We start from the raw sequence: 13,737 nt of genomic DNA, 5'->3' as shown, positions 1-13,737 counted from the left end.
CATTAGATGATTTCGTTCCATATTGGATTACAAAATAAAGTCAAACGCGATGTTATTGGATACAATAAGAAAGATAAGTGAGTTTGTTTTTCAGTCTTTATTCTTAAATATAGACACTTGTACGTATGTTTATGATATGGCTAGGTGGTGGGAAAATAAATTCATGTTGAAAGGAAAGTCAGATTGTTAATTTGATGTTGTAGGAAAAATTAAATTGGCATCATTTACACCGATTGGTATGTAATTCCGAATTTAATAAAAAAAAATGGATTTGATCTTTTTCCATATTTCACACTTTGAAACGGTTGGACAGACTTTTCACAACAAGTTTTTTGTGTAACACATAAATAAAGGCCAAAACACATTACCAATTACTGTCATCACAGAATACGATTTTCCTAGCTGTTTTCGTGCTGACTTTCATTTCTCTCACAGAAGACCAACAGACATAGTTCGGAAATAAATGCTTCATTGTTGGAAACTGGTATGAAAATTGTATTCTGTTATGGCAGTAATTGGTAACGTATTTTGACCTTAAAGCTCTAGCAATTTCTCTAGCAATTTCATTCTTGAGCTTGATCTATGTATGTGCAGAGCCTCTTTCCGCAAAATTGATTCTTAAAACTTCGCGCAATTCTCGAAATTCTCGAAAATTTCAAAATTGTAAAATTCAAGAATTTATAAGGATCCTCAAATACACTTGTCGATGTCACAATTATAGTTATTTGTGTATCTGTTTTGGACGATTGTTTTTAGGCAATTTCGCGAGTTGTAGCCCGAACGAAGTGAGAAAGTGAGAAGTGAGAAAAATTTTTCATGTAAGGGGTCGAAAACCAGAGAAAAATCTCAAAACTCCCTCATTTTCGGCCCCGACACATGAAAAGGTTATTTTCTTTTGCTCCATCGAAAGACAATCTAACCGATGATTCCTTTGAAACACTAATGTGTTTTAGTTATTGATAAATCAATACATTGAAAGAAAATTGAAGGCGACAGATGAAACTACTTCAAACTAAAACTTTACCATTTCAGATTTAAAACCAGAATTTGTAAGTAAATTAATTTTAATTGGTAAAATGACACAGTTCACCCTCATCCACGATTTCCCTATCCATTTAACTTGGCGTGTAAATGAGTGTTTGCTTTTGTTTGCTTGTAACAAATTTCTTAGAACAATTTCTTGTTGTTCATGTTCATCCTGATTGGAAGATGTTCCAGCTTATTAGGGTGTCTCCCGTTTTTTTAACTGAACGTCTCTGAAATTTGGTTTGAAGGTACTCGACCGTGCCTAACCATATATTTTCACCATGCAGATCTTTTGCTTATCAAACATGAGCTACATTTTTAGAATTTTGATAAGAGTCTTTTTCAGCGATGCTAATTAGCCATATATACCTAATTACAAATTGAATCCGATTAATTTTATTTGTTCGAATTGTGGAATTTTCAATTTAGAAGTATGTTAATCGCTTCGTTATAGAATTATAAATTTGAACGGCATTTTTGCATCCAATTTTACCTGGAGATCTATTGTATCGCGCACTAGTTTTATTTAGTTTTACAATTAATTTGAATCGGTTCGAATATAGCAACTGGAATATGCTTTATAACTGAAACAATTGGTGGGTGGTATTTTTCTTTGAATTTTGATGAATGTATCATTAAAATGTTCGACAATTGAATTTGTTACTATATCTAACCGAACGAATGGAAATATTAATTAAAAGTTTATTAAATTATGTAATTATACTGTGCGAAAATGATAGCAAATTTATCGATGCATGTAATGCGAATTAAAAACTGTAACAATCAACTTTGCAATTCAAAACTAAAATATGACAGATCGTCGATGTTGGAAGCGCAATGTCGTGATAAGTGAGTTTGTTCTGAAAAGTTCTTCCTAGTGTCAAAGTCTACGGTAACACCAATTATTTGACATACTTTTTCGCACTTGTATCGAAATGAGTGACATTTGCGTTGATTGTGTCTCTCATTTTCTTTTTTCAGCGTTTTTGTATTACAAGTAGTAATAGTATTTTAAATAGCTAGAACTGTAAAGTGAACTTTACAGTAGATAGATATATAATAGTTATTTACGACATCGAGTGCGAAGTACTTTATTAGGCTCTAGATGTGTAATTACAATTATAATACACATCGTGAGCCTATTCAAGTACTTCGCACCAAGATTCATACAACGTTTTATGCAACAGAGGCATCTAAAGTTCGCAGTTTACGAATATTATTCCCTTGACTGTAAGTCATGGGTTTTACAAAAGAAAATACACCGTACGTAACACGTTCACTATGATTAAAAATGTATGGAAATGTGATGAAAAAACGTTAAATGTAACAATTTTGTGCCCTTTGTTGACACGATAACTTGAGTAAATCTCAACCGATTTTCAAAAACTTTTTTTTAATCGACGAAGTATTGAAATCCTCAGGTCAAGTTCGAAAATGGGTGGTATCGGTTCAACCATCTGGTGGTAGTTTTCGAAAGAAGCCTTTTCTGCTCTTTGTTATTTGACGAAGTATTGAAATCCCCAGGTCAAGTTCGAACAAGCCTTTTCTGCTTTTCGTTTACACGACAACTGGAGTTATTCTCAACCGATTTAAAAAAAATTGTTTGGTGGAGAATGGAATTAATTCCTGGGGTTAGGTTCTAAGATAGATTATGTTGGTCTAACGAACAAGCTGATGTTGCTAACAGATGTTTTGTATCTTTTTCAATAGTATTTTTCTTGTTACGTGACTTTGCCTTGTAAAGAAAACCGAATAAATAGAACAAAAATTAACGACTGTGAAGTTTGTGACCAGAGCGAAGCGAGGGCCGCAAATCACACGAGTTTAAGTTTCATTGAAAACATGTGTCATTTTAAAAAATAGATACATTTTGTCGAACACATTCATTACAGTTTGTTTGAAATGTCAACTTGAAGAAAAAAAAAGTTTTTATCAGGTTGACATTTCAAACATACTGTAATGAGTCTGTTTAATAAAAAGCATCTGCGTGTCACCGCCTTGCGAAAATGGGTGGTAACGGTTCAACCATCAGGGAGAGTATTTCTCAAAAGAAGCCTTTTCCACTCTTTGTTAAAACGATCTGGATTATATTGTTATTTGATTTTGTCTTGTAAACAAAACCGAATAAACAGAACCAAAATTAATGAGTGTGAAGTTTGCGGCCAGAGCGAAGCGAGGAAACATACATCATTTTTTACTGGGGCATTTTATATACAAAGTTTCGAAGATTTTCAGTGAAACTAAACATAATTAAATAATCCATGAGAGATTAATTAGACCGTTCTAGTAGTTCTTCTTCTAAATGCGTTTTTGAGGCCATCAACATACAAAATTACATTTCATTGAAATAAATCAATAAATCATTGCCAATAAAAATACTATTGAGAAGCTCAGACAAACAGTGAAGGGCTCTGACCCAGCCAACAGGTGGGACCTAGTGATCTCGAGTTTTATAAAAGATTTTGTGGAACATGTTAACCCAGTATTTTATCAACCAAAAATCTTTTTTTACATCTAGCATCTAATTTAATACTATTAAACAGAGTTATAAACCAAATTTGTATTCTAAAGAAAGCTTGCAAAATACAAATCGTAACTTATCGTGTCTGCGAATTGATTAAATTAAACTTTTCCCCAACTCGATAACTTTCGAATAAACTTTGCCAACGTTTTTCGTGTTGATAACAAAAAGGTGCAATGCATTTTCCAACAGTCTACAAACTGCAACGATGTTGGACTACGATCGAGTATCGATTTGATACATCCCATAATTCGATAATTAATTTAAGTCCAGAGCACCCATTATCACACATTCACAAAAGCTTTTAGCGGACAGAATACATAGTGGAATGGATAACGACGCAAGCAAATAAAAATAGTGTGAGATCCAAGAGTTTTAATTTGAGTTAATGTTCTAAGAAAGTTAAAACTGTCCAGTATGGGGTAGCAGAGGTAGCAAAGAATTATAGTCAATTAATATCGGTTGTAATATTATAAAATCATTGCATTAAAATCGGCAAATGAATTTTTTTCATTTTCAAGTGTACCGTTTGCAAATATGGAAAACAATAAAAAAAACGAGAAGTTTGATCATAATCATAAAAAGTAATAAAAACGGAAGCATAAAAGTGAAAATTTCATTTAGAATGAACATTTATCAGTGCCATATCCATGACTGGTTGGATTGTATCCCTATTTGTTCGAGAGAAAAAAAATGTATTTTTAAGAGTTTAAAAAGCCATTTAAAAAACCAATTATTTAACCTTTTTTCACACCCATTTCGAATCCAAAGAGAAAATAAACATACAGGTAAAACATGACCCAAATTTGATTTTATTTCCTCTTCTCCTCTCTCTCTCTCCTTTTTTTTATAAATTATCCATTATCAAAAAACGGCAGACAACGAAACAGAACAAAAAAATGTTTATAGCTAAACAAAATGAAAAAAAAACACAAAAAATTCAAATAAAAAATATTATTACTCACCGCAACCGAATGACTCTGATCTGTTTTTAATTCACGATGGTTGGAAAATTGTACATAGACGGTTCTACCACGAACCTGGGGTGGATTGTTATTGAAGCAGGCTACTATTGCGGCGGCAGACACCTCATCGGCCATTTCTAAAAATGCCTGGTTTTTACCCTTAAGCACTAGCACATTTGTTACCCGTCCAAATGAAACACCCAATTGTATAACTTCAGTTTCACTTGATTCATTCGGTATGTTTCTGATGTGAATAACCCTTGACGGTTTGCCTGGAAAATGGAAATAGAAATTTTATCAACGCTTTTTGAAAAGACCAAATAATGATAAAGAAATGAGTATAATTATAAGGGTATGCTCCTTATTTGAATTGAAATATACATATATACGTGACTACGTTCGGTATAAATTTAACATTACTTAAATATTTAACGAGGACAAAATGGTTGCGCTATGGTGTATTTAACCAGAGAACTATTCTTAGAGGCACATTGCAATGTGAATAGTGCTAGAATATTTAAGTATTTAATTATGTAGAAATGAGTTTGTTGGTAGAGTCGAGATCGAAAAACTGATGTAAACGGAGCAAAAACGAAAAAGAAAACGACTATTTTCATGCTTAAATGTCTCTTTGTAACACAGAATTACAATTCAAAACATAACACCGTCTGTCATCAGGTTGTTGCATGTTGAGCGTAAAATCATAATCGATCAAAATATGGAAACACATTGAATGTGGGGGTTCTTTCATGGCTGTAACGCGTACATACAATTTGGGAGACTCCCGTTCGCAATTATAAAATGTATATTTTTGTGAACGTTTTAATCTACGGTTTTGCGCTGAACCCCAACAAGGTGCTAATTACATTGCATTAAGACAACAATGTGCGGTGAGCGTATAGCATTGCTTTTGTTCATTATAAACGAGAAATAATGATGCGTGACCTTTTGCACAGCCTCAAAATGGCTTTCATACGAAAGGATTAGCACAATTTCCTGATAATTCCGTACGGTAAAAGTAGAGAAAAACTTTTTATTTTATTCCGATCAAATACCGAATGCAATCACAAAGTGATCAAACGCCACAAATGCACATATCAAAAACGGTCAGATAAACTTTGTTGAAAACACTTTTTCCTGTGAAAACTTCCGGTGAAACATCAAACATGCTCACATTAATGAATATGATGTGTGGAGAAATACATAGAAATTCAGTTTCGACATAGACTTTTAAAATGAATGAATGCAGTGATATATGTTGCACTGCATTCGACTACCAAAATTTGTTTTATTAAATTAAATGCAACGATTCCAGAAATTCGAAATATTGTGTTCACTGCCACGACTTCTTGAATTTTTCAAATGTACCTATCAAAGTAGCTGTATCTAGAACTGAAAATGGAAATCTCGTTTCCGGACCGCCATGCAGGGTAGTGGATCTGTGTGATAGAAAGTTCTCTAATCATCTGCGCACTGAGACGAATCATCACACGACCCGTTTTGTGATAAAAAAGAACTTGCGTAATTAAAGTCAGAAAGTGATTTATTTTTGTGTATTCGGTAAACAATGGGAAGTACTGCATCGTTGTTTTTTTGTTGTTATGAATTGTGGGAAATTTGAAGTGCGAGCCGAAGCCGAGTATTGTATTATTACAGTAAGTCCACCTGATACTTTGTAATGTCTGTGAAATAACTAATCGACTCTTAAAATAAAAGTTTGTTCTTATCCCGAACGCCCATCGGGTACAATATTTTAAAATTATTGAAACAAAAGTAACAGAAAATTTAATTATTTTGATATACCTAGCCGCTAATAGTAAATAAATTAAGAAAATTGCGAAAACTCATCGACTTGTTCAGCAACGACCATCAGAGACATAAAGTGCATAGCGTCTTTCAATGGTACATAAGTGGAACAAATAGCAAAAAGCGTATTGTAGGAGTCGGTAAATCGATAGGAGGCAAATGTTATGCAAATAATTTAATTAAATCTGTTTCTACTTTATAATGAAAATTCAATTATCATACCGAAAAAGTGCAATCAACTTTAAGGTCATATGAACACATTTAACCTTTATTCGTTCGAAAACCGATTAAATATCTTTTATTGTTTATATACACATCCATATATCGTACACGAATTATATGGGCAGTAATAAGGCCACTAATTAATTGTGTATTTATTTTCAACATAATTATTAATTGTTAATATTTGATTGACCCGGCGAACACAGCAGTTATTCGATTTAAATCAATTTTGTTCGCCAAAAAGTACATAATAATGAATGTTTACTTTTAATTACAAACAATACATAAATTAAAAAGTGAAACAATATGTAAACGTGATCTAAAGGCAAAATGCATTGCACAAATTAATCAATTGCATTGAATGACTAACAAGTATAGTGCCAGAAGGGTACCAGTTCATCGCAAAACGGGTATGATATGCTTTATTTGGCAATAATGTGGATATTTTCCGTATTATATGTACGCAATAATCTACAACACTACTGTGTAATGCTGTGTACGCTCACAAAATAATATTAAAACTGGATGCCATACTGTTATACTACGGAGCATGTTTAATATTTGAACGATATACAGATTTTTTATGAATAAAATTAGGTTTGATAATTACGCATTATAGTCAATCATCAATTTGGCAATAGTTTGGAAATATCTGGCACCATATCGGTTGTGTTTCGCGCAGCAAAAACAAAATTATTGTTTTGAAAAGTATATTTTTTTGGCATCTGAGATACAATTTACAATAAGTTTGCACAATCGTCTGATGGCGTGAAAGGGCCCAAAGTAATTCTATACAGTCACCGCTGTACTTTTCTGATAATACCTTCAGGCTTTGTTCATATTAAAAAGTTTATGCCTTAGATCTTAATCCATAAAGTTATTGAAAAAAAAGTACTTACCAACACCGCCGAGTACTGTGGAATTTGTTTCTAATTTTGCTTTTTTTGTCGCCAGATCTTGATTGTTATTATCTGAAGCTGGTGCCATAACTGCTGCTTGACTAAGAAGTTCGTCGCTACCTCTCTGTAAATTAACAAAAGAAGGAGAAAAAGAACTTTATTAGTGATTTCACTCAATGTGGTGTGCGGTTGACAATATATATATATTCAAAATCAATAAACTTTACAGTATATTGAAAGTTTGTACATTTCAGTAGTTATATTATGTTTATTGCGAGAATTCCGTTTCGAAGCCTTTTTCTATCGCTTCCGTATGAAAATAATAAAAACTTCGCGTCGAGAAAATGTTTGTTTTTATTTCGATTTTCAAAATTCATTGTCGTCAAAATGTGGTAAAGATTATTTATTATCTTGTTCGATACTTTATGTTCGAAACATAATGACATAACATCAACATAATTATAACTTTCATTATAAATATAAAATGGTAACAATGTATATAACATTGTAACAACTATTATAAATGTCTTGCGAAGAAAGGCGAACATCTTCAGGGGATGCTTTTTGTTGTCTCTGCAAACATTTTGCGAAATGTATCCCATACAAAATATGTGAAAGAATCGTTTCGCCCAAGTATACATGGCTTGGTTATATATATAAGTATAATATTGGATGTCTGCTCTATAAAATGCTGGTATACAATATTGCTATATAATAAAACTTTCACATTATGATTTATGTTATTCTACCTGGTGTGTTTTGTTATTATTTAGCAAAGCGACACGATATAGCGGGTGTGGCGTTATTATTATTATTATTTCAGGTGTTCAGCAAAAGAAAAGACTAGAATTCGTGAATGAATTGGGGAGGAAACTTCTAACGTAAACTGTCGTTCGTTATATGTGGAGACGAAACGAAACTGTTTATTGCATCGTATTCGTAAATTGGAGAATTTGCATGACATCTTTGATTTTTTGTATATATTCAAACCATACACTAAATATATGTTACTAACAACGCTCATTTGCTTCCAGCTCAAAACATAATAGTAGCACAATATGTCTAAGATATAAGGACACTCAGGGGTTTTCGATCTCGATACATTAACGAACCATGAACCCACGGCTGAAGTCTCTGCATATTTAAATAAATATTGTTACGTACTGCACCTCCGGAAAACGAGTCACTACTACATTGAGATGATCGTTAAAAACTCATTTCCCGGGGGCTTAGTGAGTAAAATAACTTATGTAATCGCTTGGAACTTAGTAATTCGTTTACCTTGTGTGATTGAACACTTTTGGTATAATACTAAGTTCCACACAAGGACGTAACATTGATCGAAGACAAAGCAAAGAACGTTACTGCTTACTGGGAACTGACTTCAAATTGTTATTTTGATTTTGACTAAAACATGAAAGACGTCTTTTAATCTACTTTACTAAAGTGCTTTCGGATGAGGTACATTGTCCTCTGAGCCTGTTTGATCTTGTGTGGACAAATAACTTTACTAATTCGTTCGTATTGCAGTCTTCTTAAATCAAATTTACAGTTACATTTAGCTGAAAACTTATTGTTTCAAAGACATAAAAGGATACTTTTAAGTACCGTAACCGACAAAGGCTCACAGGAAAAAAAAAACGAAAGACCGTGTGTTGTAAAGTAAACAAAAGTTGATAATTCGTTTCCGAATGCTTTTAAACTTCCCGAACCAAATAATGTCGTATGTACACTGAAAATTATCCACGTTTAAACATTTACAAAATACATTTTGCAACGAGAAAGAGTGGAAGCCTCGTTGGGTGAGGATATATGTCAAAATACAATATGTACTTAATTTTTCAACCTAACGTAACTTACATTATTTTCCATACCCGACAAAATAGAATATGGTAAATGTGCTGTTTAACGTTCACTATAGAAATTTTTTGAGGGATTTTTTTTTCCCTGTATAAAGCTTTTCATTTGAGACCTCACTTTTGTATGTAAAGTAGCATTTAATCTGAAAATGTTACATATACGTACCTATCATGTTAAGCGGATGAAAAAAAAATGTAGGAAACTTTTAAAATACCTTTGCACGCGTACCCAGTGTTATGTATATCATGTAATATAAACTTCTATTACAAAGACTTGGAAACCTCACAATATTCACTTTCCTGTAAAATCCTTTGTTACTCAGAGTATAATGTATGTGTGCTCTTGTATAAAATGTTGAAAATCTAAACAAGCTTTGAGTAAACTACCAGAAGGAAGACAAATCGAATCTTAAAGAATTATTAGGCTATATAATGCTACAAAGGAAAAATGTTTTTGCACTCAACGTTTTCATACTTATTGGCCCATTTCCATTTTATCACGGAAGATTAAGTCTCTTCCAATCGATCGAATGTAATTAAAATTAATTAACTTTTAACTTTCCTCTCCCCGTCTAGTCGCAGCGATAGACCAAAATAAACCAGACAAATTCTGTGGAACAGGGTCACCACTTGGAGTTGAATATAAGTGAAAAAACATCGAACTTTGTCATAATTTTCCTTTTTTTTTGTTAAATAGAGGGGAAATACGAAGGTAAATATAGGAAAATAATATCAAAAATGTGAATAGACACAAATGGAATTTCTTGGAACACAAAATTTATTCGAACTTTTTTCCCACTCGACTCGGAACATATTAATCATCAATAAATACAATTCTCCAGGTAAAATGTGTTCTTAACCGAGCGTACAGAAAGTATGAATATAAATGTTCTCAGTTGTCTAACATCATATTTCAGCCACGAAACCCGATACATAAAACAAGAATCTTATATTTTTTGCACATATATCCCACTACAACCAGATAAAATTTTCTAAAAAAAAAAGTTTGAAATCGTGAAATTTGTCCAAATGTGCAAAACTTCTATCGTCAAAATGTAAACCGAAACTCCAGTGTTACCCCTGCATAAAACCGAAATTTAATGAGAAACGCAAATCGCTTCTTTGTTGTTTGTATTTGTTCCGGAATGTATTCGTCTTTCAAAAAGCTTTTCCTTTTTTTTCTCGACTGTATTGATTCTACTATACCATGTTAAAGTGACTGAAATGAGAAATAATGCACAGCAAAATTGTTTCGAAACTTTCTGTGATATTACACAATCTGTTCAGCACACCATATCGATGATAACACACTCGTACCTAACAGTTGCATTTTTAATACACATGAACAAGATCGAATATAACCATAAAGAGGGTACGTGTATGTAGAAATATGCACAGCAAAGCTTGTATACATTTGGTTTATGCGATACCAAAATAAAAAGAGTTACGATACTATTATATTTCACGTATATTTTCAATTTTCTATAGGTAAAACACTAATTTCAAAGGTATTCAACTCTGGTGTATATGATGCGGTATGACAATATCCTGCCAACGTTATTATCTTTTCCCAGCCATGGTAGAGTATAGGGTTTTCCTTCAACTATGTGAAGCTTTTTCTTCTTGTTACGAGGATATAAATACATGTACTTGTCTTGTCTATAGGACGCTTCAATAGTTGTGTATAGATGTGGTGTAGAATAGTTGAATTGTGTATGATATTTAGGTGTAGTCCTCAATAGAAAGACAGCATTTGGTGACCTAATTTCTGTATTCCATTTAATGAAAATTGTCGGTTGTAATAATGCCTGAACTTCTTACGTTCGTTTAATTCATACAAGAAATACATCTCCTGTATGCATATTACCTACAGACGTTTGATGTTAATTGAACAGGTGTTTGTGAAAGGTTATTGGGAAAACTGCCGAAATCGTCATCAGTAATGTGCAAAAACATTCGACGACATTGCCATTTTAAAAACAAAATGGACTGACAGAGAGACTTCAACAATTGAAGGAAAAATGGTGTGTTTTTTGTTGCAAGTTGCATTCTTTCGCGACAAAATAGAAATGAAAAAGGATAGTTATCCAGCAGCAGTCAATATTTTTCGACATTATGCCGGCACCGTTGAGAGCGCATGCTTTCAATATTAATAGTTTTGTTAACGCCATGTGTAGTCCGTTGGTAGGTCGTTTATAAGTTGATAATAATGCTAATGGTAATGATATGTTACTGAGAAAACAGCTGTACATACTGACCCATTACCCATACCATCTCTACCATCTTCACAAGTCGAAGATTCCTCGTAACTTTGTAACTAAGATATTTAGGCATTACATTGTATTTTCCCCCCACACTGACAAAAAAAGTTTCGAAAAACTCACCTGTCGCAGGTAACTTTGTATTTTCTGTATGGGGCGTTACAGCTGCGGCAGCTATTGTAGGTTACCTGGAGACAAAATTGCCTGCGACAGGTGAGTTTTTCGAAACTTTTTTGTCAGTGCAAAGGACTCATTTTATACAATACAAAACCTACCTAGATGACAATTCCTATAATGACAGGTGATGCAAGATTTTAACATTGTAACATAAAATGTGTCACCGCTTTATAGTAATGCAGCAACAGTTTCAATGTCAACGATCAGTGCTTCTGTTCGTTCGAAAATGTGTTCGTTACATTACGTATCTGTGTGAACATTTGCTTATTTGCTAACTCTATTTGTTATGATTACTAACGGTAGACCAAAAGTGTTGCATTGTTGCATTTTTGTTGTATTTCAGTACAAATTTTTTTTAAATTGTTGTATTAAAACAACACGTCTCCTAAGGGTTAATGGGGTGAAATTGTATCTCAAGCCGAAGGGGAGTGATAGAATCTACCGAGTGGATATAGAATTTTTTTTCCGAAGAAATAAGTAATGAGCTAAAGCGTTAGTGTCGTTTCTTAAATAGAGCATGTCACGTACTACTACTAAAAACTCTAAAGGCGCCACCTTTCTTTTCATAGCTGAATATGGTCGTTTCAACCAAATTTCAACCAAATACATGCTCTATTACAATAGAGGAAACTCCGGTCGAAATAAACAGAATAAACTTAAATATATGTATGGAACTCGATACATACAGTGCACAAACTCATAAAGACTGCATATAAATATGTTATTTAATGCAGAAATGTTCTTTTCGAAACAGAAAAACCCAAAAACTCATTTTCGACAATTAGTCAATTCATGATAAAGGGATAAATCAAAGCAATTCGTCCAGATGCTCTAAACCAAAATTAATTTTTCTAACTCCATTTCCTATAAATTAGTGAGTGAAGTAAATACCAGGAAATAACAACGACAACAACTTGCTACAACTCCAGTTTACAGACAAAAATAGGTAGATTGGTGTGGTGAAGACACAGAGAACAAAAAATGAAAATAAAAAAGTGTTCGAGCAAATAAAATTTTTAGCTACTCTAAAGAGAATATATGAATATCCCAAGTTTAATGGTGTAAAATGGGAAAATGAATAAATAAAACTGGTTCCTCCTGTATATGAATAAAATATATTTTCATTTGCATAGTAGCAAATGTACACAAGGGTTGGTCGGTTGATAGACTGGTGTAAAGAGAAAAATGCCATTTCGTTGTGGAAGTTTGGTAGTGCTTTGCGTAAAATATATATATATATACCTGTGTAGAAACAATTTTCACCATTTTGTTGTTTAGAAATAGGTTTTCTTTTTGAATGGAAACGAAATATGATACCAACTACCGACTGAGCCTAGATATGGTAGATTTAAATTATTTATTTTTTGAGGAATGTACCACATTTACAGATATTACAAAAATTCATCAATAATTAATCGAACTTTCGAGTTGGAATCACATCAAACAGCAGGTGTTTTCTTTTAAGTATGGGCATTGCTGATATTGATTACAGTACCATCAAAAATTGTACGCAAATACAGTAGCGAAATTTTCGAGGAGTGTAGATGGTTGTTTCGAAACAGTAGCATTATAATGAGGATAGAGTGCTAGTTGCGATAAAAGCGTATTGTCGGCAGGAACTATTCGCTCTTCGCGTGCACACAGTGCGAATAGTGAAATAAAGTCTGATCGCACGAAATGCGAAAAGTGAAGTAAAGCTCACTATTAGCACAAAGTGCCTTTAATCTTTATTTGTGCGAAGAGCCTTTTCGAATTGAATAAGCAGAAAAGACTTCACCTACTACTTGAACATTCAAATTATTTTTGTAACAAAATAACATTTGGAATGTAAATAACGTGACGGATGTTAATAACAACAGTTCATTATGTCTATTTATTTATTTATTCACCGCCAAAAAATTGGCTGCATACAAGATACATAAAAGTAAAATACATAAATCTTAAGCCAAAAGTATCAATCACAAAATATCACATTCAGTTACGTTAATCATAAGAATCAAA

At 32.9% G+C, this 13,737-nt stretch overlaps 1 protein-coding gene across 12 annotated transcripts in view; it reads right to left on the bottom strand.

The window, feature by feature from the left end:
- LOC119069202 (polypyrimidine tract-binding protein 1) overlaps positions 1-13,737 on the bottom strand; it is a 231,769-nt gene that overhangs the window by 20,057 nt on the left and 197,975 nt on the right. For all 12 annotated transcript variants that reach the window (XR_005086283.1, XM_037173168.1, XM_037173171.1 and 9 more), the window contains 2 exons: positions 7,440-7,563; positions 4,513-4,784 (listed from right to left, as the gene is read on the bottom strand). Coding sequence is in view for 11 of the 12 variants with exons in the window: in XM_037173168.1 (XP_037029063.1) it covers positions 4,513-4,784; positions 7,440-7,563 (396 nt within the window). In the remaining variant the exon portion in view is untranslated. The remainder of the gene's footprint in view (positions 1-4,512; positions 4,785-7,439; positions 7,564-13,737) is intronic.

The sequence above is a fragment of the Bradysia coprophila genome (genome assembly GCF_014529535.1).
Source record: "Bradysia coprophila strain Holo2 chromosome X unlocalized genomic scaffold, BU_Bcop_v1 contig_26, whole genome shotgun sequence".
Taxonomy (NCBI): domain Eukaryota; kingdom Metazoa; phylum Arthropoda; class Insecta; order Diptera; family Sciaridae; genus Bradysia; species Bradysia coprophila.
This window is presented reverse-complemented; position numbering and strand designations above follow the sequence as displayed.